Source organism: Lynx canadensis, chromosome E3, assembly GCF_007474595.2.
Source record: "Lynx canadensis isolate LIC74 chromosome E3, mLynCan4.pri.v2, whole genome shotgun sequence".
NCBI classification, from domain to species: Eukaryota; Metazoa; Chordata; class Mammalia; order Carnivora; family Felidae; genus Lynx; species Lynx canadensis.
In genome coordinates this window covers 33,381,693-33,407,386 of record NC_044318.1, presented here as the reverse complement: position 1 = coordinate 33,407,386, position 25,694 = coordinate 33,381,693, and the positions used below count along the sequence as shown (strand labels likewise).

General features: G+C 51.5%; 2 protein-coding genes across 2 annotated transcripts; both read left to right on the top strand.

Annotated features, from left to right (window-relative positions):
* Window positions 1–712: 712 nt before the first annotated feature.
* On the top strand, window positions 713–9,861 carry LOC115503913 (mucin-3B-like). The gene is given in 14 exon segments (XM_032591586.1): window positions 713–886; window positions 888–1,075; window positions 1,077–1,493; window positions 1,600–1,757; window positions 1,760–1,795; window positions 3,017–3,131; window positions 3,251–3,310; window positions 3,934–4,058; window positions 4,661–4,726; window positions 5,075–5,237; window positions 5,394–5,719; window positions 6,042–6,116; window positions 8,937–9,003; window positions 9,750–9,861. Coding segments are annotated over 14 exon segments (2,082 nt in total).
* Window positions 9,862–16,812: 6,951 nt separating this feature from the next.
* LOC115503912 (serine-rich adhesin for platelets-like) lies at window positions 16,813–25,517 on the top strand. The gene is made up of 2 exons (XM_030300465.1): window positions 16,813–16,864; window positions 18,691–25,517. The coding sequence occupies exons 1-2, from the start codon at window positions 16,813–16,815 to the stop codon at window positions 25,515–25,517; spliced, it is 6,879 nt and encodes a 2,292-aa protein (XP_030156325.1).
* The last annotated feature ends 177 nt before the right edge of the window (window positions 25,518–25,694 follow it).

Sequence of the window (25,694 nt, the reverse complement as noted above, 5' to 3'; positions counted from 1 at the left end):
ACGAGCACAAATACATCACACACAAATGCTAAATCCACCCCGGCACCCACTACCACTGACACACACACAACATCCCCGACCACAGGACGACCCTCTTCTACTAGATTTACTACATACACAGGCAAGGTGACTGTCACACCCTCTCATGCCACATCCACCTGGAAAACCACACTTACTCATACTGGGGATGTTTGGACACAGTCTCTCACCATGGAGATTACTTCTCCTCTTGCAACTGCATCATCAATCACTCCCATGAATATGGTCAGTTCTCTGACATTTATCACCTCTACTCCAGTCACCACCAATACTGTGACATCAGCCATGAGTATGAGTCTATCTTCTCCACCTGCCCCAACCGCATTCAGTCTCCTCTTTGACAACAAACGCTACCCCTTTATCCACCTTGATTACTACCTTCCCTAGTACCCATGCTGCATTCACCCCTACAGTCACCATGGCCACAACTGAAATCACCACTCCCACAAACACTTCTATCTCTGCTACCTCGAGCACAGCCACTTCACCCACTCTCTCTGCCCCAGAAACAGCCATGACTGTTACTAGAATGTTGGTAACACCCACCCCCACAATATCACACAGTACATCTTGTGTTTCTCCTACACTTTCTTTCCCTACTCTGAGTACATCTACAAACACGCTAACTACTTCTTTCGGTACTATTATTTCCTTTTCAATATCCACAACAATAATGTTCTCTTCTCTATCCTCCGCCAGTGTAAATTCAATGCTCACAACCACCCCTAACTCTCTTCCTACATTCTCACCTCTCTCTGGTATGGAAAATACAGGGACTTCTGTCACTGCTTTCACTACTCTTTTTTCATCCGAAACTACAAGAACTTCTCCAACCATGTCTTCTCTAAAAGACCTTTGCGACTGAAACAACCACCACTTGTTTTATTTCTTCTACTACCCCATGTCCAGAATCTATATCAGTTACGATAGTGCCTGCCTCTCCCACTACTTCATGTATGGAAATGGGTCCAAGTAGTGAAGTTACTTCGATGCCTAACATCCCAATGTCAGTGTTCGCCTCTACTACTGAGATGGTTCCCTAGTTCCACCAGTATGACAACTGTGTTTCCTAGGCATATGGACACTTCTGCTTCCGTTCTGGAAACACATCCTACCAACAGCATAATGGATGCTCCTAGTTCTATCAGCACTGGGACTGTCCCCAGTTACACGGTTTTGATAAGCACTCAAAGACCCACCAGTGGAAGCTGGATGAGCACCAATTCTGTAACCGTCCCATATATGCCTGGCTTCATGAGCCTCCCACTGACCATGAAACCAAGCAGCAGGTTTCCAACTGCTGTGGTGACTTCAATCAAGTTGACTCACTCCACCCCACCCACCATCAAGATTCCAGAAACACCGGTAGTCATCTCTCAGGCTACCACCACCCTTATGTCACCCAGGGCAACTTCAACCACTACTCAGATGACCACACAGTCTAGACTGATTACACCTCAGGTTGGACCTACTGCTTCCCTGTTCCGTCTTCTCTCTCCCCTAATAAATTTCTGTGTCACCAAGGGCAAACCCTATCCTGAACTTCCCTTTCTTACTGTGTTGCCCAGGCACCTGTGACCATGGTGGCACCTGGATGCTAGGCCTATGCCACTGCCCTTTGGGGTTCTCTGGGGACCACTGTGAGCTCCAGGAGATCAGGTGCCAGAATGGAGGTAAATGGGATGGCCTCAAGTGCCACTTCCCTAGCATCTTCCATGGCTACTGTTGGAGTTTGTGGTGGAAGAGGTGGATCTGGGTGAGTTGTCAGAGCCCTGCCTTTTGCACTTTCTCCTGGGAGGTGCCACTGGCTCTCTCTGGGCCCAGCCCTGCGTTTACCTGTTAGTATTCATGCCATTTTGCCTAATTCTGCCATTCTTGCCTTCTCTCTCATGCTTCCCTCTACCTCATCTCATGCCTCTTTTTCACCCTCACCTCCAGGAGGTGGTTGGACCACACTCCTTCCTGTGGTCTCCTCCCAGTCTGGGCTGCTCGGAGCTGTATTAACTTCTAATTGCCACTGTAACAAATTATTACAAACTTAGCGGCTGAGATAATGCAAATTTATTATCTTACAATTCTGTAGAGTAGGAGTCTAACGTGAGTCTTACTGGGCTAACATCAAGGTGTCGGCAGGGCTGTGTTCTTCTCTGAAGGCTTTAGGGGAGAATCCATTTCTTCGCCCTTTTCAGGTTCTGAAGCCTCTCACATTCCTGGTCTCAAGGCTCCCTCTCTCCATCTTCAAAGCCAGCAACATTTCATCTCTGTGTCTTTCTTTTTTTTATTTTTCAAAAAATTTTTTAAGTTTATTTATTTTTGACAGAGAGAGAGGCAGAGAATGAGCAGGGGAGAGGCAGAGAGAGATGGAGACACAGACTCGGAAGCAGGCTCCAGGCTCTGAGTTGTCAGCACAGAGCCTGACACGGGGCTCGAAATCACAAACTGCGAGATCATGACCTGAGCTGAAGTCAGATGTTCAACCAACTGAGCCACCCAGGCGCCCCATCTGTGTCTTTCTTCTGTAGTCACATTTTCTTGTGACTGATTCTGACCTCCTGTCTTTCTCTTCCACTGTTAAGGACTCTTGTGATTATGTTGAGCCCACCCAATAATCCACGTTAATTTTCCCATTTTAGTCAGATGATTAGCAATTTTAATCTACATACAATCTTGATTCCTCCTTGCCATGCAGCATAACATATCCAGAGGTTCTGGGGACTAAGACATAGGCATCTTTGGGAGCCATCATTCTGCCTCCCACTGAGGCAGACAAGGGAGAGACCACAGGTCTGACTGCTGTGCCTCCTTACCTCTAACCTTTCCCTCACCTTGGCACAACTTATCCTAGAAGTCCTATCTCCTTTCCTCCTACCATTCATTCAGTCTTCAGGGAACATGGAGAGGAGTGATGGGATGAACCTCTGGATTGTGGTGGTGGCAATGGTGGTGAAGTGACCAGAACAGGACACATTGTGCGCAGACACTGTGGGTGCTGAAGGGGATATGGAGGGGTCTGTTGACCAGGAGATCTCCCCTGACCTCAATGACAACACTTCCAAGGCCTACGAGGATTTCAGCGACACCTTCTGGGATCAGGTGACGGGGAAGGGGAGGGAACTCAAGGGTCTTTCCTTGAAGTTGAGCTTGGGCATCTGGGTGCACTCAGGTCACGAGGTTCAGGTGCAAGTGGAAGTGCAAGGATCCTGGCATTTCGGATGCAGAAGATTTACCAAAATGTGCAAGGATTCAAGGATGTGGAGATCCTGTCCCTGAGGCAGGAGACCCTTTTGGGGCTATGGAGGTAGTGTTGGGTGGGGGAAGGAGAATGAAGGGTGGGGGAATGGAGAAGCCATCCTTTCCTTTTGGAATCAATCAGATTTCAAAAAGAGAGAGGTGGAGGTAGGACATAGGGGAACTAATAACTCCATGGGGAATTTTTTGGATCATTTTCTGTAGTCATTTCTCTGTAGGAGAGATGCCACCTTCCTTTTGAAGCATGGTTGGAAAGAGAGAGATTACATGGGACATGCAGGGAGGTGGCACATAAAGGCTTATGGGAAGCCTGGTGTCTGGACAGTAGCTGGTTTCTCTCTGGCTGGCACCTGGCCTGCTGAGTGGTCAGCCCGAGTGAGGCAAAGTGCCCAGGAGGGCCTGGTTTGATAATGGCTTGACGCAAGGCAGGAGAATGTCAATCATTCCTTGTCCTGCCTTCCACGCTGACCAAGTCAGGGATGCTGGGGGGTCCTGAAAATAATGTGTCTGGAATCCCAACTCATTGCCTCTGCCTTCCTCTCACACCAGCGCACTTGTGGTTGGTCCTGGAGGTGACCTTCTAAAGACCTATGTGCCCCAGGCCTGGGCACCCTGTAAGACACCCAACCTTCTCGATCCCCTCAGGAATGGCAGCATTGTGGTGCCCTTTAGCCTCCAGCTGGAGAGCGAGTATGAGAAGGTGAAGACAGTCTTGAAGGAGGAGCTCCAGAATGTCAGCCACAATGGGGGCAGCTGCCGGAGTGAGTAGAGTAAGCCAAGACCGGAGGGAGGGGTTGGGGCAGAGCCACCAGCTTGGAGAGGAGCCTCTGGGCTCCGGTGCCAGCCCTGGGGTAGGTCTACAGCCAACTGGGCCAAGGATGGGGTTAAGGAGGGGCTAGTCCGAACCTGGGTGCTGGGGAAGACTCCTTGAAAGTTCTGCTCCAAATTTTCAGGATGGCTGAGGATGCTTGCTTATTCGGGGGAGATGAGAGAGGCAAGAGTCACCTTCCCTTGCAGCCCCTCCACATGTCCCCCACAGTGGCAGAGTCCTCTCTGCCCCTCCCCAGGCTTCCCTGCTCTGCTTCCCTGTCCCTGACCCTCTATTTATTTTTTAAAGGTGTGTGTGTGTGTGTGTGTGTGTGAGAGAGAGAGAGAGAGAGAGAATGAGCAAGCAGGGGAGGCACAGAAAGAGGGAGACTGGGAATCCCAAGCAGGCTCTGCACTGACAGTGCAGCTCAATGTCATGAACTATGAGATCATGACCTGAGCCCAGTTCAAGAGTCCAAGGCTTAACTGACTGAGCCACCCAGGCGCCCCTGTCCCTGACCCTTTAACCTCCCTCAATTCCACCTGTGCCTGTGTCCCCCCCCAGCCTTGTGTTTTAGGCCTGACTCCATCAAGGTGACCAATGACACCAGGAAGGAGCTGACCCTGGAAGGTAAGGGTGGGCAAAGGATTGAGTGGCCCCCGGAGGTCGTGACTCTCCCACCGCGGACATCTGTCCATTGACATTCTTGGGGAGGAGGGAAGACCTTTCAGGAGGCAAGTGGTGTGGCCCCGGCAGGGCTGTCCTTCCTGGAGCTTATTAGCTTCTCACCTGAGGACCAGCAGGGAAGGTGAGGGTCTTAGGGGCCGACCCTCCCCTCATCTAATCTCAGGGTCCACTCCATGACACCCCACCCTTGGAAACGTAGTTTCTCCCATCTGTTTTCAGCGTGATTATAACCAGGCCCCTGAATAGAGTGGATGAGGTCCTTGTCTCTCTGTACCCCCCTCCCACCTCCAGCCATCTGTCGCCGCGCCACTGCCAAAGGCTATGAGGATTTCTTCTTCCCCTCGGTGGAGGAGAACCGGCTCTGCTGCGTCACCAAATGCACGTCGGGCGTGGATGGCGCCATCGACTGTCACCAAGGCCAGTGCCTTGTGGAGAGGATCGGTCCCGCTCGCCGGTGAGACCCTGAGCACCCGCGGGAGCCCCGCCCCCTCGCCCCCCACCCCGGGGGGGGGGGGCCCGGTCCACCTGCCGGCGCCCGCGGAGTCCAAGTATGTTAGCCGACCCACCCAGATGGTGGTGAGGGTCTGTGACCTGTGACCTCCTGCTCCAGCTGCTTCTCCACGGACACGCGCTGGTTTTCGGGCCCGCGCTGCGAGGTGGCTGTCGCCTGGAGGGCACTGGTCGGGGGCCTGACGGGGGCCGAGGCTCTGCGGCTGCTGGCGCTGAGCATCTTCGTTGCCCGCTACAGCACAGCCGGCCGAGGCGGAGGCAGGGAGCGCGTTGGGGGTGGGCGTGAGGGCGGCAAAGGGGTCCCCGCTGGGGCGGTCCTGCTCTGCCCGCGCGTCGCCCCAACTCAGGTCCTGGGGCGGCGACGGATGTGCGATGAGGACACTGTGGGGACGTTTTCGGACTTGGGCTTGGAGGACGAGCGAACAGGTGAGTCCTGCCTCCCGGGGAGGGGGGCAGAGGCTTCCCTGGGCGCCACTGCGGGCCTGGGGAGGACCCAACTACCTCCCTTGCCCGAGGCAGACACGGACCTCCTGCCGGGAAGCTCGAGTAGCCACTTCCCTGGGCACCCTCCGAAGGAGGCGCGGGTCCTGCACGCGCCATCCCTACAGGGCAGGCACTGGGCACAGGAGCCCCCCTCCCAGGCCTTGCTTTCCCCACCCTTCCTTCCCTTCTCTTTTCCTGCCCCTTTCTCCTCTCTTTCCTCCTTTTCTCCCCCCCACCCCCCGACCGCCCTTTTCTCTCTCTCTAGTCAAGGATGAAAACTTCCAGGTGGCCTTGGAGGACGTGGACATCAATGTGAGCGTGAGGGCGCCAAGAGGGGATGGTGAGGAGCTCTCCCAGATCCAGGTCCAGAAGCCCTCCCGCCAGCCACCAGGGCAGGGGCCAGGCTAGGACCAGGAGGCAGTGCTTTCCAGCCAGTCTGAGCAGGGTGGCTCCCTGTTCCCACTCTCTCTTTTTTTTTTTTTTTTGGGGGGGGGGACAGAGAGAGACAGAGCATGAACGGGGGAGGGGCAGAGAGAGAGGGAGACACAGAATCGGAAACAGGCTCCAGGCTCTGAGCCATCAGCCCAGAGCCCGACGCGGGGCTCGAACTCACGGACCGCGAGATCGTGACCTGGCTGAAGTCGGACGCTCAACCGACTGCGCCACCCAGGCGCCCCTTCCCACTCCCTCTTTCACACATATTCTGTGGCGGGTGCACATCCAGAGACCTGAGGTGGCCTCGTCCTTGCTGTGGGCCTTGCGCCTCCCCCTCCCCCCCTGCCCCCTGCCCCCAACGGTAGGAAGGAACCATACACACCGCATGCATCCGTTTTGAGAGATGGCCCGAGGACTCGTGCAGCGCTGTCTCCCGGTTACCTTGGGCAAAATCCGACCAGCCCCCGATCCTCATCCTTCTCCCAGCTTGGGTGAAACCCACCTGGAGACCCGGTTCAATCCCAGGCTCCTCCACTGTGGGACCTCGGGCAAGTCAGTAACTTCTCTGAACCTGTAAAATGAGTATAGCATACTCGTGCTGATACCTTGAACGATTGTTGCGAAAACTAGATGTGCTCCGGCAGATCTCTGTCCCAGTGCACCTTCCTGTGTCCCCACATGCTTCAGGGGTCTCGGACCTCAGTCTCTATTCTCCTGTGCGTCTCCCTATGCCTGTTCCCCACCCGCAGCTGGAACCACCCTCCCTCCTGCTCCCTATGGAACTCCTTGCCACGTCCCTTGCCCCCACCCTTAAATCTCCCCCCTGTGAACCCACTGCTTGACTCACTCCATGCCCCAGCCCCCAGCCCCAAGTCTTCCCCAGTTTGTCCCTTCCCCTGTCTTTATGACTTCAGCCCTAAATTCTTACCCCTATCCCAGTGCCCCCATCCTAAATCCTCCCTCCTCCCCTGACACCCGGTTTCCAGTTATGTACAGATGTCCCTTGCCTCTCAGGTCCCCCGCTGCTGCTTCCCAGGCCCTGGTCTCCTGTTCTGAGGCTCCATTCCTTCTCCCTCCCAAGGACACTGGACCCCAGTTTTCCGGGGCCTCAAGAATGAGCAGAAGTGGAGCCCTGAGATGGAGAAGCCCTCTCAGCTCCTTGGCCTCATTCCTCTGTCTCCCCTGTCCCCTCCCACCCTTCCTCACCGCTCCCCTCTCCCTAGCCTCACCCCCATCCCTGCAGTAACCTCAGGGGCCAGAAGTCCCCAGCCTTCTCTGCAGGAACATCTCATGTGCAGACAGGAAGCCTGCCAGCCTCCACTTCTCCCGGTGAACACAATATGGCATTTCTTGTAAAAGAAGTTGCTCTGTGTCTTTCTGCTTCTTATCTCATGGCACCTCCGCTTGGAGAACAGGGACTTCCAGAGGATATGTGGGAGGGCCTGGGAACACCAGTTTCTCCCAGCAAGCAAGGAAGGCATCAGTGGGCTGTCCTCAGGGCCATGACTTTCCTCTTAGAGCTCGGGGCCTGTTTTCTTAGAGAGTAGGTGGCTGGGGGAGCCACCAGTTCAGCAGCAGGTGGGGGCCTGTTGGGTTTATCCTCTGTGCCCTTCCTCCCTTGACATAGGAAGGTCAGGGCTGGGTTGGGGGGTGGGGGGTGGGAGGCCCAGGCTACGTCAGCTGCCATTTGCACTGGTGGGTAAATCTGGTCTCCCCAAAGATCTTGGGCCTCCCCAAGCTTGGGTGGCACATACACTCACGCCAGAGTCCGCCATGCTTTGGCGTGGGCCCTCCCATTCCCACGACTGTGGGTAGCTGGACTGGAGCTGAGGGTGCTTGGGGCTGACAGAATGAGGTTCTTTGGGTAGGGGTTTGGAAAAAGCCCCTGAGATCTTTGCCCTGGACAGGAGAGGGACTGGCGTGGCTGGGGGTGGAGACCAGGACCATAAAGCCTCAGGTGTGAATGGGAGCCCCACCCAGGAGAAGCGTTGGTGGTTGTGAGCCTGGGGGGGAGGGGGGAGGCACTGGAAGTTTGGAAGGGGCCAGCTTGAGGTGGATGATGGAGAAGGAAGGCTGGAAGAAAGAGGGGCTTCTCAAGGGTGGGGTGCAGGGTCCTTCACTCAGCCTGGCCTGTGGCTGGCCGGTCCTAGAAGGGCCGTCACTCCTCCCTCCATAGTTACCCTCTCCCTGCCATTTCTTCGCCCCCGCCCCTTGGTAACCGTCAGACACTCTTCGCGCCTCTGGCCTCCGGTCCCTCCCTCTCACTCTGCCCCACCCATGACTCTGGCTTCCGCTGGAGAGACCCTGGCTGTGGGCGGTCAGCTTTCCTGGAGTTAGACGGGAAGGTCGATAGGCTGCCCTTTGGCCAACTCCCTGTGGTCACCACGCACCATCCACCCAGCCCCATCACCGCGCCCCTACTCTGGGCCAGGCGCTGACCTTCCCCAAGGCAAAGATCTCCGGGGTCCTTTAAATAGCTGGATCCCTCCCTGGGACCTCTCATTTCTTGGTCCCTCCTCATGAGGGAAGACCTTGCGTCCAGGGCCCCATCGGGAGATGCTGGTGATCTGGATCCTGACACTGGGTCTCTGGCTCTGGGCACCTGCCCCAGTGACACGGGGTGAGTGAGACCGGGGCTGGCACTCCCTGGGGGGGGCCACTGCATGCTGGCCTCAGGCAGGGTTCAGGTGGCTGGCTTCCTCCTTTTCCCTCACTCCCTTTGCAGGGGACGGGGCTGCCAAAGAGCTGGACCTGGGCTGTGACCTCATCTTACCTTTGGGGGTGCTAAAGGGGTCACTCTGGAGACGTGTGGGTCCAGAGCAAGGGGCACGGCCTGTGTTGTGCAGTTGATGACCTATGCCAAGCCCTGACCCGGGGGCTGAAAGGGGGCTGGCCTCCCCGCCCCCCGCCCCCCGTCTCCCCTCTCCAGCCTTCCCCCTGCGGGGAACGGGGACTTTTTCTTCACCTGGATGGTGGCCTCTGCCTGCCTTCGTCCTGTGGCCTGCATCTGCCCAGGAGGCCGGGTCTTTCCAAAGAGGCACCGAACGGGCTGCCAGCCCTGGGGGAAGGAAGGATCCAGCATTTAGCAGCTTCTCCCTTGCGTGGGGAGAGCTCAGGAGACCCTGGGAAAGCCCTTCTAGTTACAAATGGTTGGAGGGCTGGGGGGGAGACACAGGCTCTGGGTCCTTGTTGAGCCTGTCATGGCCATTTCTCTGGGAAGCAACTGGTTTCAAGCTGATTTCCCGTGGGGTCCCTCACCAGAGCAGAGTTTCTGAGCCCCCACCCCAGAGACCAGGAAGAACCGGAGGGAAGGGGTGGGCAGGACAGATGCTGGGGTGAGGAGTGTTGGGGGGAGTGAGCCCAAGGCCCCAGGTAGAAGAGGGGGCTTTTGAGTTGAAGGCCCTGTAGGGTTGTGGGAAGGGGTGGCGAGTGGGCAGAGGGAGATGGGGAAGGGAGTCTTTGGTGCCCTGCAGGGCAATAGTGAGATAACCCACGCAGGGAGTTCTGAGACGTCCCCCTCACGAACACGGGCCCTTAGGCGCCACCATATCCTCAAGTACCTGCTTCTCCCCTGCCCGGACACCTTTGAGGCCCAGAAGCGCAGCCCTTGGGAGTTGCCAATGGGCAAGGATGAGAGGCTGCGAGTGTGAACTTTGTGGATTTCAGGACACCAAGAAAGTACATTAATGATAGCTATATTAGCTTTAAAAAAAATGTTTATTTAGTTTTGAGAGACACAGAGAGAAAGATAGAGTGTGAGCAGAGGAGGGGCAGAGAGGGGGACACAGAATCCGAAGCAGGCTCCAGGCTCGGAGCTGTCAGCACAGAGCCCTATGCGGGGCTCAAACCCATGAACTGTGAGATCATGACAGGAGCTGAAGTCAGATGCCTAACTGACTGAGCCACCCAGGTGCCCCTATATTAGCTTTTTTAAAAGAAAGTTTGTTTATTTATTTTGAGAGAGAGCGTGTGCATGCGTGTGCACACGCGTGCGCACACACACACACACACACACACACACAAAGAGCAGGGCACAGAGAGAGGGAGAGAGAGAATCCCAAAGCAGGCTCCGTGTTGTCAGTGTGGAGGCTGATGCCGGGCTTAATCCCATGAGCCATGAGATCATGACCTGAGCTGAAGTCAAGAGTCAGATGCTCAACCGATCGAGCCACCCAGGCGCCCCATAGAGATATTAGCTTTAAGGCAAAATCCAGAGAATAGGAAGCTATGAGTGGGGTCACCGTCAGGAGGGGTCCTCCCTGTCCCTACTCCCCAGGCAGCCCCCAGGTCTCTCTCTGGTCAGGCTGTTGGGGGAGAGGGGTGGCGGTGGTGATGATGACAGTGATGTTTAAGGGTCCAACAATCAGCAGGTTCATTTCCTCTGTGTACCTTATGGTGAGTTAGAGATAATCAGCACCAGCGGAGACCCCCTGTTCCTAAGGCGCTCAGTGTTGTGTGGAAAAGATAACACCGACTCGAGTGAGCCCATTGGCATGCAACAGTCAGAAAGCATCTCTCTCTAAGTGCAGAGAGCTGTCAGGAGTGGAGAGGTCAGGCAAGTAGAGCCATTCCAGAAGACTCCAGAAGGTCTGATGATACCCAGAGCGCCCCCCCCCTTGCCTCCCACCCACAGAGGGCTGTTCGCAATGTCATTTCACAGCATATAGCACATATGACTCTCACAAGGAAGATTGTGTAAGGAAGTGGAGGCAGACAGGTGACTGAGGCTCAGAGAGTGATCTATCTGGGGCCGCACAGCAAATAATTAACAAGGTGCCACCCATTTGACAGAAGGTTTGTACTGCCCCATCCCTGAACTGGAGGACCTCAGCCCTCTGCACCCCCCACCCCCACCCCCACCCCCCGCTTGTATTCTGGGAGGGGTTCAGATGTCAGGTCAGAGACTCTGGCTGGCACTTATAGTTTTCTTTCTTTTTCCTTTTATTTATTCTGGGGAGAGCACAAGCTGGGGAGGGGTAGACAGAGGGGGACAGATGATTGGAAGAGGGTTCTGCACCGACAGGCTGACAGCAGCAAGCTTGATGTGAGGCTTGAACTCACGAATCGCAAGATCGTGACCTGAGCTGAAGTCAGACGCTCAACCGACTGAGCCACTCAGGGGCCCCTATAGTTTTCTTTCTAATTTGTGCCCTCCTCTGGGTACTCTAGTTCACTGTGAGGACTGATGAGGTTTTGGACAAGCAAACAGTAGGGAGAAGGAATGCCAACCTGAGAAGGTAGGAAAAACACCGGGACAGGGCTGTGCAGGGGACATGTGCGTAGGAATGCCCGAAAAGTAGGGGCGCCTGTGCGGGATGGCGCGTTGGGAAAGTGAGGGAGCGCCCCTGGGTGACCAAGGCATTAAAGCCTGATGGAGTCTTTTGGACACCAGAGGACCTCTGTGGTCTGAGCAGGGGTGGATTGCCCTGCCAGGGAACACCCTTGTCTTGCCCTGAGAGCCATCCTGGCGTGGCTCCAGCCGGGAGCCCCCCTTCGCCAGATGATGGGCTGTGGGGGCCCCGGGAGAGGCTGCCCTAGAGCCTGTGTGAGTGAGAGGGCAGGAGCCTCTTTCTGGTGCTTGACGGAGGTGACCATGGAGATTCTGGGGGTAGCTGTCCTCCAGACCCGGGGCTCGGGGGCGGATGTGAATAGGGCACAGTCTAGAATTCTCCATTGTCTATGAGCTACAGGGACCACAAAGACCACACAATGCTGTGGATCGACATGAGGATTGGAAGCCCGTGTCCTGTTTCGTGTACACGAAGTTCTAAAGTGTTCACGGGAAGGGTATGGGAGGGAAGCTCCTCGGGCTGGCTGGGGGACAGGGTAGAAGTGTGTGTCGTGGAGGGGCTGGGGCCGGGCCCGAGGGGTCAGAGCTCTGTGGCCTAGAAAGGTGAAGGCGGAAGTAGAAACGCCCAAGCGCAAAATCGAGAAGAGTGTGGTGAAGCTGAGAACAGATTTGTCCACAATAGACAAAGGGACAACCTTTGAAACTTGCCTGGAATAAATTTCGAGCAATTAAAAGGAAGTGTTTTACACGGACGTAATAAACTTACTGAGCAAACACAAGAGGCCTGCTCTGCCTGGGCAGGTGCTCGGTGCTCGGGACGAGGGAGGATGAATAAGCCAGTTTATAGTCAGGTTTATTAGATGGCACCATGGAAACAGTACAGAAAGGACCGCCACCCAAGCCCGGTGGTGCTGGAGCTCAGAGAGGGGCTCGCCTCCAGGGAGGGATCCTGTCTTGCCTCCTCCAGCTTCTGGTGGCCCCGGCGTTCCTTGGCGGTGGTGACATAACTCTGATCTCTGCTCTCATCTTTGCGCGACCTCCTTCCCTGTGTGTACAATCTTCTTCTCCCTTCTCTCCTAAGGATATGAGTATTTGGATTTAGGTTCAGCCTTAAGTTCAGGAGGATCCAATCCTGAGATGCTTAACTTGATCACATCTGCCAAGACCTTCTTTCTTTTTATTTTTTATTATTTTTTAAGGTTTACTTATTTTTGAGAGAGAAAGACAGTGCAAGTGGGGGAGGGGCAGAGAGAGAGGGAGCCCCTCCGAAGACCTTCTTTCCAAATTAGGTCACATTCCCAGGGGGCTCTGGGGTTAGGACTGCCACATATCTTTTGGGGGCAGTGGGGGATACAATTCAATCTGTTCCGCCAAGCTTCCACGGCAACCAGAGCAGCTGTCCTGTCTTCAGGGAGGCTGTGGGCAGGGGGAGGGGAGAGAGCTGGGGCGGCTTGGCCTGGCCGCAGCCCTACTGCCACTGTGCCAGGTGGGATCGGCCTTAGAGAAAAGGAGACAGGCCCAAGCCACTGAGCTCATGCATGGCAGGGCTGAAAGTGCTCCCGGGGCTGGGTGACCAAAGCACATCCCAGTGGCTCCTCACTCTCTTGTAGAATCTTCTAGAGGGAGCAGTGTGGTCAGGGCAGGCATCATTCATCTCCCTTTTCCAGGGGGAAATGGACGTTTGGAGACGGTAACTGCACGAGCTCCTACAGCTGTGTAGTGGTTGATCCTGGAGGCACTCACGGGCCCCGCTCGCACCCCAGCCTTCGGAGCTGCTCCTGTGGGCCCCATTGACTGAGTCCACCTCAGGCACCAATGTATTTTGGAGGTGGCAGGAGGAAACAGTCTCACGTCTTGGTGGCGGTCTTTAGACTTGCTTTCTAGGGCTGTTCCCCAAGAAGGCCACCGAGTGAAAGACTTGGCCAGCTACCTGGCTGCCTTATTCCACTGCTTAGCTTTTTAAGAAAATCTAAACACCCGTAATGCAAAGAAGTAAAAACTGTCAACAGGGCAGGAAAGGAGCAAATTTTGCTTGTTTGGTAGGAGAGCTAGTGTCTTTGATGGTGAGTTAATGCAACTGCAACATGGGCAAATACGGTTGACCCCTGAACGACACAGGGGTTGGGGCGCTGACCGCTGTGTAGTCGGAAATCCCCATGTTACTCTCGACTCCCGCAAAACGTAGCTACTCACAGCCTTACTGTTGACCAGAAGCCGAACCGATAACATAAACAGTCAATTGACACATATTTTGGGTGTTCTGTGTATTATATACCGCATTTCTACGATAAAGTGAGCTAGAGAAAAGAAAGTGTTATACAAAAATCATGAAGAAGAGAAAATACATTTACAGTGCTGTCCTGGAAAAGATCTGTGGGCAAGTGGACCCGCGCAGTTCAAAGCTGTGCTATTCAAGGGTCAGCTGTAGACCATTTTTGTTAAGCATTTTGATCACGAGAGTGTGAGGAATCCCAGCTTGGGAATCATTAACCATGAGTGATTTTCCTGCATTTTCCAAGGTGTTGGATACATCTAACCTTTTATTTTTATGGCACATATGTTTTAAACATGATACCATGAGTGCATATTTGTTGTATAACATAGGGAAAATATAGGCAAACGAAAGGAAGAAAATTTCGCTTAACCTTACCCCTCAGAGAAACATTGTGAACATTTTCGTATATTTCTGAGTGTGTGTTTAGATTTATTCTATTGGCAGTGTGTGTTTTAATGGCCATCAATATTCCATCCTTTTTTTATACATATAAATTTTTTAATGTTTGTTTATTTTTGAAAGAGAGAGCCGTCAGCACAGAGCCTGACGCGGGGCTCGAACTCATGAACCGTGAGATCATGACCTGAGCTGAAGTCAGATGCTTAACTGACTGAACCACCCAGGTGCCCCTCAATATTCCATTCTATGGAAGATTGTAGTTCTCCAACCAGTCTCTTCTTCCTCTATTCCTGGACACTTTTAGCCTATTCATCATTATAATAAATAAAGATGTAATAAACATTCTTGTAAGAAAAAATTTAAAAATCTGCATCAAGTTACTGTGTTTATTTTTTGAGGAAGTTATCCTCTTTTTTTAAAAAATTATTTATTTATTTTGAGAGAGAAAGCTTTGGTGGGGAGGGGCAGATAGAGGGCGGGGGATATCAAGCAGGCTCTGCACTGTCAGCACAGAGTCTGATGTGGGGATGGGGAGCTCGAACTCATGAACTGTGAGATCATGACCTGAGCCGAAGTCAGATGCTTAACGTACCGAGCCACCCAGACATCCCAGGTTACTTTATTTTAGAATCAACGTCTAAAAGTGGGGTCACTAAGAATGGTACAAGTCTGCCGATGGTCCCTGGTGCATATTTTCAAATTATTCTTTGGGGGCACCTGGTTGGCTCAGTCAGTTTAGTGTCCAACTCTTGATTTCAGCTCAGGTCATGATCCCATGGTTGTGGGATTAAGCCCCTGTCAGGCTCCGTGCTGAGCACGGAGCCTGCTTGGGATCCTTTCTCTCTCTCTCTCTCTCTTTTCTTCTGCTCCTCCCCACTCTCTAAAATAAAAAAAAATTCTCCTTTGGAAATATAATACCAAGTGAAGTCCATGTACACCCAACACCTGCTGTCATCATTAATATCACAATTAAATGGGGGTGCAATTTGATAGGTAAAAATAAGTAGCATCTTGCTTTGTTTTGAATTTCTTTGCTCACCGGTGAAGTTTATTTACTTTTTTCTTCTTGTAGGCTGGTTGACCATTTGAAATTCTTTCCTTGGAGAATGGCTGTGCTTCTCCTTTGTCCAGCTTCCTAGGGGAGCATCCCTGACCCTGGAGGTTGCCTTTGGGAAGGACAACTTCACCTGCTCTGCCGCATCCTTTGGGGGCACCATTGCCACTGGAATCCTGGGCTGGGAGGGATCTGATGCTCTTCAGCCAGGGCACCGTTTCCTTGTCCCTCCCAGGAGTGAGTGAAAGCCTTGAGCACTGAAGGAGTTGCCCGCCAGGAGGTGGGAGGTGCAGCAGAGCCTACACCTTGGGGGTCCCTCTTAGTGAACAGGAAGACGAGGAGCGAGGAGAAGGATAATAAGGGTGGGGTGATGTCTCGGAACCTGAAGGATATGAGAGATTCCAGAAGGTGGGAGGGCAGCTAGGTGAGATGGACAGGGATTCAGGCACTCAGAGCTCATCAGTGTGCCCTGAGAGGCGGCTGTAGTAGAGATGTGGATATTTTAAGGACAGATTGAATGGCAACTAAATAGAGTAAACGGTATGAATCCAGGAATAAAAATGAAAGACAGCAGGATGTCTGAAGTCCATTTCAATGAGTGTCCTGGCCTTAGTTGGGGTCCCTGGTGGCCCTCCATGTCCCTGCCATGGCCTCACCAATCTCTGTGCCTCTACCCTTGTTGCCCTTTCACTCCAGGGCTCTCTTCTTCTAAGGTACAGTTGGGACCATGGCCTTTTCGCTGGGCGTTCTTCACTCACTGTTGCTCCGCCAAGTCCAGAGCTGGCCTCACCCCTGCTTTACTAGCCTTTGCTCTGCCCCGCTTCTCTCTCTTGGATGCTATCCTGCCAGCTGGGTGAGCTTGGAGAGAATTTAACCTTTGGAACTCTAGTTAATATTTGAGATCGAAATAGTAATGCCTGCCTCACAGAATGGTATTATGTAACATTAAAACATTAGGAAGAAGGGTCCAGTGGACTTTCCAGTAATCATTTACTCATTTACTTCAGAAATGCTCATTGAACACCCGCTGTGGGTCAGGCTGAACAGGACAGAAGTGCTCTCTGTGACTGGGGAGATTCTGCTCTGGGGAGGGGTGAGGGTCAGTGGATTGTGCAGGCAGTTCCCTACGCAACCACTGAGTTCCACTTGTGATAAGGCTAGTATGGGACTCTGATAGGCGGCCAATAAATGCCAGCCCTCCCCACCTCTATTCATTCTTTGTGATTCAGTTAGAGACACCACCGTAAACTGCCTTTATGTGTCTTTTCATTGTTTGACTTGTCACAACAAACACAGTCTACTTTTATAACTTAAAGAGTCCAATAAAATTTATAATGCCTAAATCCATGAAACTCTTTTAAAGAATGGGAAAATAGTAGCCCAGATATTACTTTCTTTTTGAAGTCTTTCTTGATAAGAAAGGCATAGGGGCTGTTCCCTCCCTCCTCACACCCCCCGCCATGGTCGCTCCCACCTCCCTTACATGTGGACCTCCACTACCCCCACATTGCCCTGGGGGGCCAGGAGCCCCAGTGAGGACTGGTTTGGGGGGGCTGAGTGGCTGGCTATCCCCAGCGTCCAGCATGGTTCTGGCAGTCACAAGGAACTTCTCTTTGGATGAGAGCCTGGACAAGGGTGGGGCAGAGCTGAGAAGTGGCTTTCCCAGGGGCACACAAGGTAGAGAGACTGAGGACTGCAGTAGCCTCTAGGTCAGATACAAAGAGGGCTTCAGAGGGGCGAGTGGATGAGGTGCCCTCAGTGGCAGGAGGACAGAGTGGCCAAGGCTCAAGGGAAGGATGAGAGGAAAGAGAAAGCGGCTCTGAGGTCCTATAGCCATGCCTGGGTTTACTCTGAGCCTTGCCACCCTCTGCTGTGTGTTGACCAGAGCCCCTGTGTGCTGCCTCTCTCTCTGATCCTCCTTATACCCATGACTCAAGGATGCCCCCCACCTTGGCAGCCTCCCCAGCTCAGGCCCTCTGCTCCCATCATGCTGAATTAGGCAAAGTCTAACTTGGAGGCAAGAGGATTGGGCAAAACAAACATATCTATTGTCTTAAAAATAGCCAAGCAATCTTTTCAATCTTTCTCATTAATGTCAAATTCTAAAAGTCTTAGCCATTATTACACCTTTGACCTGAACTCATCCACCAGTGATTTGGCAGTGCTCTTCCCGAGATGATGGTCTGCAAAACCAAGGATCCAGAACTGTTGATGTGAATGACCCAACCTGACTAATTGTCCACTCCCCACTTACCCTGGATTCCAGTCCTTGTTCAGTTCCTGGACCCTCCCTATAATAGGGAGTGAAAATGGGGTATCTGGAGTGGCAGAGGGTGGCCCTGCCCTGAAGGTTTCCATGGTCATTTCTGCCAGGGGCAAAGGTCCATCCTCACGAGAGGTGAGAAAGGCACAGTTCCAAGGCATCTTTGGGGAGGGAGGAGGAACTGACAGGAGGGACAAGAGGCTGCTTCTCCTGCCCTTTTGAGGAAGTCCCCTTATACCATCTTGTAGAATTCCCAAGACTCCCTAGCTTTATGGCACTACTGTCACAAAGATTCCTTCCATATTTGATCCTACTCATTTCATAGGCAGGACACAGAGGAGACAGGATTATAGTCCCCCTTTATGTAGGAGAATAGAGTCTTACACGTGTAATCACATGTTCTAAGTGGCGAAGAGATGTCAGAATGAGACCTCCAGTCCCAGGAGGCATTCCCAGCACTCTTACTATTAGAAAACTATAGTTTATTGCATGGGCTGTGGGGCCAGGGAGGAGGAATAACTCACCTGGGCTACAGGGTGGCCAGGTAAAAGTGATAGAGTGGCTAGCCCTTGAGTAAGTGTGTCTGGAGAGAAAGGACAGGCAGTGGGTGAATTATCCACGGCAATGTGCTTTAGCTCTCCTATTCTTCTTGGGTCTGTGAGAATTGTTAGGATAGAGTAGGGGGAGTCTCACATGTAAGAGATGGGGAAGAGATTTGTCAGACTAAGTATCAGCCAGATGACTTAAGGTGACTATGTGGTTTGCAAATCACAGAATGCGAGGAGCAAAAGAATGTGCGTGGGGCATTTGTGTGCATACAACTGTCCTTTCAAATTGATGCCAGAGTGCCCAACTAAATAAACATGTCCCAGAGTGCTTAGGGGAGAATATGTAGGCAATTTTGGGCAGAATATACATATTTTTGGAGGGCAAACAGATTTGTCAAAATCCACACCCATACAACTACTAATCCAAGTCATAAATCACAATCAACATCCAGATCCTTATCTAGTGATACCTTTCCCTCTAGACAAACTAGTATATTCCAGAAAAGACAAAAGTTCTAGATCACCTTTTGTAAGGTGTCCAAATATATAGGTTCCCTGATACTTCTTATAAGTTGCCCTTCAGTATCATAGGTTGACCAGCTATCTGGAACAGATTGTCACTAAGATCGATTAGTGACAATTGTGAACAGATTGTCATACTCCTGCTGCCTCAGCACAGACAGATTTAGGCCTCACAGAAGGATCTACTCTGCACACAGGTACCCCTGATTTGTCCAAGAGTGCAGTTATCCCAGACAGAACCATTACTAAAGAGGATGGACTTTCTGCTTCCACATCAAGGACCACTGAATCCTTTACTACAAAGGATGATCACCAAAAAACAACCACATCCTTTGCGGGGGGGTCCACTTCCTACACCTCCCCATCAGAGCTATCCACGTCAACATTTTTCACTAACACCTCCTACAGCACAGATAATGCAAGTCCTGCCTCTGAATCCAGCATCAGCGAGCTCTCTACCCCTACTATGGTCACTGAACGAACAGACCCAACTCTCACAGGTGACACAACCGTCCACACCTCTGTGTCAGATTCATCTGAGACCACAGTATCACCTGAGGTTTCTCATGTCACAGGCGCTGGGAGTTCTGTAGCTCCATGGAGTACTGGAGAGGCATCCATCAGCCCAGCTGTCTCAGGACCAACCGCCACTGGCGTCACCCAGATATCCACAGACCACAGCACCATCTCTGATTCCTCTAAACCCACGGACTCATCTGTAACCACCTTTACCAGAGAATATGGAAGTCCTGAGCCCACCTCAAGTCCCAGTGATGACTTTTCTACTTCCAGTAGTTTTGGCCAAACCACCATGTTCTTTCCAGTGGCTTCCACAGTCTCCTCGACCCTCTCTGATTCATCAAATCCTACATTTTCACCAGACACCCCCCATACCACTGACAAGGAAAGTCCTTCATCCTCTCTGGGTCCAGGTCCATCACCCACCAGCACTCAGGTCCCTGGACAAACAGATACGCCTTTCACTAAAGAGACAACTGCCTACACACACATTTCAGATTTATCAACAACATCGACTTCTGGTGAAACGTCCTACACCCAGGATGATGAAGGGACCACGTCCCGTTCGACTCCTGGCCTGCTGTCTTCCAACCCTGGGATTTCAGGACAGACAAACACAGGCCTGACCGAGGGGCCTTCTGTCTATACAGACACACCCAATGGGTCCAAACCTACCAGTACCTCGGACAGCACAGTCACCAAGGAGGATGGAAGTTCTGCTTCCACATCTGGGCCTGCTGAATCATTTACCACTTCTGGTGTTGATCCACACACAGGCACAACTTTACCTCCAAGATCCCCTCCTTACACCACCACCTCAGAGGTGTCTGCACCCACAGTTTCGACTCACTCTTCCTACAGCACAGATGAGGCAAGTGCTACTTCTCAGTCAAGTCCTAGTGATTTATTTACCACCAGTGTGCTCTCTGAACAATCAGCCAGGACTCTCACAGAGAAGCCAACTGTCCACACCATTTCTGATTCATCTGAATCAACAGCTTCTTCCTACAGCCTCAGAACCCCAGGACTTGGCAGTTCTGCAGCACCCTCGAGTCCTGGAGAATTCTCTTCCAGCCCAGTTGGCTCACGACTGACTGCATCTACAGTCACCCAGCCATCCACAGAGCACAGCACCGTGTCTGATTCTTCTCAACCTCCGGACTCATCAGCAACCACTTATACCAAGGATGATGAAAGTCGTGTGTCTACGTCAGGTCCCACTGAATCTTTAACCACAGGGTCTTCCTATAGTACAGGTTCTTCAACTCCGTCAGATCATGAAGGATTTCCCACCGCTTCCCTGACCACTGGACACAGCGCTACAACTTTTACTGGATTGCCCTCTGTCTTTACAACTATGCCTGATTTGTCTGAAATGGCCGTTTCATCTGAAACCTTCTATACCAGGGATGATGGAAGTGCAATGTCCCCTTCCAATTCTGGCCATCTGTCTAGCACCCTCTCTGCCTCAGCACACAAAACCACAGGCCTCATGAAAGGATCCAGCATGGTTACAGGTACCACTCATTCATCAGAACCTACAGTTATCTCAGAAAGCACTGTTACCAAAGAGGATGGGCTTTCTGCTTCCACATCAAGGACCACTGAATCCTTTACTACAAAGGATGATCACCAACAAACAACCACATCCTTTGCTGGGGGGTCCACTTTCTACCCCCCCTCAGAGCTGTCCACACCAACATTTTCAACAACTCACACCTCCTACAGCACAGAAAATGCAAGTCTTGCCTCCGAATCCAGCATCAGTGAGCTCTCTACCCCTACTATGGTCACTGAACGAACAGACCCAACTCTCACAGGTGACACAACCGTCCACACCTCTGTGTCAGATTCATCTGAGACCACAGTATCACCTGAGGTTTCTCATGTCACAGGCGCTGGGAGTTCTGTAGCTCCATGGAGTCCTGGAGAGGCATCCATCAGCCCAGCTGTCTCAGGACCAACCGCCACTGGCGTCACCCAGATATCCACAGACCACAGCACCATCTCTGATTCCTCTAAACCCACGGACTCATCTGTAACCACCTTTACCAGAGAATATGGAAGTCCTGAGCCCACCTCAAGTCCCAGTGATGACTTTTCTACTTCCAGTAGTTTTGGCCAAACCACCATGTTCTTTCCAGTGGCTTCCACAGTCTCCTCGACCCTCTCTGATTCATCAAATCCTACATTTTCACCAGACACCCCCCATACCACTGACAAGGAAAGTCCTTCATCCTCTCTGGGTCCAGGTCCATCACCCACCAGCACTCAGGTCCCTGGACAAACAGATACGCCTTTCACTAAAGAGACAACTGCCTACACACACATTTCAGATTTATCAACAACATCGACTTCTGGTGAAACGTCCTACACCCAGGATGATGAAGGGACCACGTCCCGTTCGACTCCTGGCCTGCTGTCTTCCAACCCTGGGATTTCAGGACAGACAAACACAGGCCTGACCGAGGGGCCTTCTGTCTATACAGACACACCCAATGGGTCCAAACCTACCAGTACCTCGGACAGCACAGTCACCAAGGAGGATGGAAGTTCTGCTTCCACATCTGGGCCTGCTGAATCATTTACCACTTCTGGTGTTGATCCACACACAGGCACAACTTTACCTCCAAGATCCCCTCCTTACACCACCACCTCAGAGGTGTCTGCACCCACAGTTTCGACTCACTCTTCCTACAGCACAGATGAGGCAAGTGCTACTTCTCAGTCAAGTCCTAGTGATTTATTTACCACCAGTGTGCTCTCTGAACAATCAGCCAGGACTCTCACAGAGAAGCCAACTGTCCACACCATTTCTGATTCATCTGAATCAACAGCTTCTTCCTACAGCCTCAGAACCCCAGGACTTGGCAGTTCTGCAGCACCCTCGAGTCCTGGAGAATTCTCTTCCAGCCCAGTTGGCTCACGACTGACTGCATCTACAGCCACCCAGCCATCCACAGAGCACAGCACCGTGTCTGATTCTTCTCAACCTCCGGACTCATCAGCAACCACTTATACCAAGGATGATGAAAGTCGTGTGTCTACGTCAGGTCCCACTGAATCTTTAACCACCTCTCCTGGTTCTGGACCACCAGCCTCACCCACAGCTATGGAGTCTACATTCTCCACAGGCATCTCAGAGTCGTCAGAATACACAGTGTCTTCCTATAGTACAGATTCTTCAACTCCATCAGACCATGAAGGATTTCCCACCGCTTCCCTGACCACTGGACACAGCGCTACAACTTTTACTGGATTGCCCTCTGTCTTTACAACTATGCCTGATTTGTCCAAAACAACCATTTCTTCTGAAACCTTCTATACCAGTGGTGATGGAAGTGCTGTGTCCCCTTCCAGTCCTGCCCAGCCTTCTAGCACACTCTCTGCCTCAGCACAGACAACCACAGGCCTCATGGGGGGATCCAGCATGTATACAGGCACCCCTCATTCATCAAAATCTACAGTTATCTCAGACAGCACTGTTAGCAAGGAGGATGGACTTTCTGCTTCCACATCAAGAACTGCTGAATCCTTTACTACAAATGCTGATCATGGACAAATAACAACATCCTTTGTTATGGGGTCCGCTTTCTCCACCTCCCCCTCAGAGCTATCCACAACAATAGTTTCCACCCACTCTTCCTATCTCACAGATTCCGTTATACCCACAGATCCATTAACAACCATATTTACCAAGGATGATGGAAGTGCTAGATCAACACTGAGCTCTAGTGAATCGTTTACCAGTTCTCAAAGTGATGTACAAACAACAGAGTCTTTTACTATGGAATCTGCCGTCTCCACAACTGTCTCCAATATGTCACACCCTACCATTTCCCTCAGTACCTTCTTGACTACTGGCAAGGGAAGTTCTTCATCTCCTTTTGGTCCTAGTGTATCCTCTACATCCAGTCAGTCATCTGGACCAACAGCCACAACAGTCTTCTTTACAGAAGAGAGAACTCTCTACACAAACATTTCTGATATGTCCACATCAACCATTTCCTCTGAGACTACCTCTGTCCACGATGAAGGAAGTTCTACATCCTCCTCAAGTTCTAACATATCGTCTACCACCCCCACTGTCTCAGCAGAGACAACCACAGGCATCACAGTGAAATCCACTCTCTCTACAGGCACCCCCAATTTATCCAAATCTACAGATACTTTGGCGACTGTTGTTACCAAAGACAATGGTATTTCTTTTTCCTCATTAAATGTCATTGAATCCTCTACGACTTCTGGTGGTGATGCACACTCAAGCACATCTTTTCCTCAAGGATCCACCTTGTATACAATCACCTCAGAGCTGCCCACACCATTATTTTCTACCCATCATTCTTACAGCACAGACAATGCAAGTCCTGCTTCTCCATCAATCCCCAGTGAACTCTCTACTCCCACTTGGATCTCTGAACAAACTACTACAACTCTCACAGAGGAGCCAACAATCCATGCCACCATTTCAGAATCATCTGAATCAACAGTTTCTTTCTACAGCCCCCATCCCACAGGCACTAGGAGTTCTGCTACCCCATGGAGCCTTGGAGAGGCATCTACTAATCCAGCTGTCTCAGGAACAACTGCCAGTATGGTCCCCTTGAAATCCACAGGGCATAGCACAATCTTTGATTTTTCTCAACCCACAGACTCATCTGCAACCACTTTCACCAAAGAGGATAGAAGTTCTATGTCCACATCTATCCCCGGCAAATCTTTTACCACCTCTGGTGGTGATGGACAAACAACTTTTCCTCCAGGATCCACATTCTATACAATAACCTCAAAGGTGTTGACACCAACATTTTCTTCCCACTCTTCCTATAGCACAGACAAAGCAAGTTCTGCTTCCCCATCAAGCCCCAGTGACCTCTCTAACCAGACTATACTCTCTGAACAAACCACCATGACTCTTACAGAGGAGTCAACTGTCTACACCAGTGCTTCTGATTTGTCCCAATCTACTGTTTCCTCTGAAACCTCTTTTACCAGATTTGAAGGAAGTTCCTCTTCAGGTCCTGGCCAGCTCTTTACCACCTCTGGTGTCTCACAAGAGACATCCTCAAGCCTAAGTGATGGGTCTACTGTCTATACAGACACCCCTGATTTGTCCAAAACTACAGTAACCTCAGACACCACCCTTTCTAACGAGAACATAAGTTCTGCTGCTACTTCAAATTCAGGCGAAACTTTTCTCACTACAGGTGGATATCAAGAAACACCCACATCCTTTACTATGGAATCAACTGTCTCCACAATCCTCTCAGATTTATCAAATCCAACAGTTCCACATGGTACCGTCTATACTACTGAGAATGCAAGTTCTTCTTCCCCATCTGGTCCTGGTGAATTAATTTCCAGTACTCTAGTCTCTGGGCAAACACCCACATCCCTTCCTGAAGCATCCACTGTCCACACAACCATAACTGATTTGTCTTACTCCACTGGTTCAGTGGTTACCTCCTCCACCAATGTCAATGGAAGTTTTACTTCCACATCAAGCCCCGGTGAATTATCCACTACCACCTTGGTCTCTGGACAAACAACCACACTTTTCACAGAAAAGCCAACCATCTACACAATTTCTGATTTGTTCAGTTCTACAGTTTCTGTTGACACCTCCTCTACCACTCCTAGTGGGGGTCCTGCACCCTCATTAGGTTCTGGCTTGTTGTCCTCCACTACCATCACAACCATCACTGAGGAATCGAGTGTCTTCACCACTACCACTTATTCCTCTAATACAATGGATTCATCTGATGCCCCCAATACCACTGAAGATCTTAGTGCATTATCTTCATCAAGGCCCATCCATTCCTTTTCACCCCCAGTCTCTGGACAAATGCCCACCACCTTGGGTGAGAATTTCACTCTTTTCATCACCAGCAGTGATTCTGCCAAACCAACGATTTCTACTTCAATCGCCTCTTCCACAGACAGCCCTAGTCCTGCATCCCCATCAGCTCTCACTTTCTCTTCTACAACTAGAGACATCTCCAGACCAACAGCCACCACCCTCAGAGGAGGATCTACTATTTTCCAAAGCAGCACAGGGTCACCAAAGACAACAATATCATCTGACAGCTCCCAAACCACTACCTCTCATGCTTCTTCTTTAGCCTCAGCTCTTCCTAGCTTGTCCTCAAGGCCAGTCTCTGACTCTTCCTCAGCCATTACAGCTTCCTCTGGTTTTTCTCCTCCTCTGTCCTCCACTTCACATGGCTCTACCCATGCTCCAGTCCTTGGGTTCAGTACGTCTTCAACTCTCCATCCCCTGTTCACTAGCACCCATACAACTGTGATGACAACCCAGTCTTCAGCTATGACACCAAGTAAGTCTTTTTGTACGTCACTCTGTGAACCTCTCCTGTCCATCTTCTCTCATCAACTAATCAGTTTTGACCTCGTTGTGGTCTTGTTTCATCCTTCCTGAGCCTTCTTGTTGTTAAAGCATGTCATCCACATGGGTGGATGTTGTCTTTTCTTTTCTCTTCTCTTTTCTTTCCTTTCCTTTCCTTTTTCCTTTCCTTTCCTTTCCTTTTCTTTCTCTTTTCTTTTCTTTTCCTTGTAGGGCTCTTGCTTTCTTTGCTCATCTTCTTTCATTTCTTGT

Bases quoted from the DNA above. Each gene is read 5' to 3' on its own strand.
- LOC115503912 (XM_030300465.1), top strand. From the start codon at position 16,813: ATGGTTCTGGCAGTCACAAGGAACTTCTCTTTGGATGAGAGCCTGGAC. The intron at 16,865-18,690 runs GTGGGGCAGAGC...AATTGTGAACAG, and splicing joins GGATGAGAGCCTGGACAAGG to ATTGTCATACTCCTGCTGCC.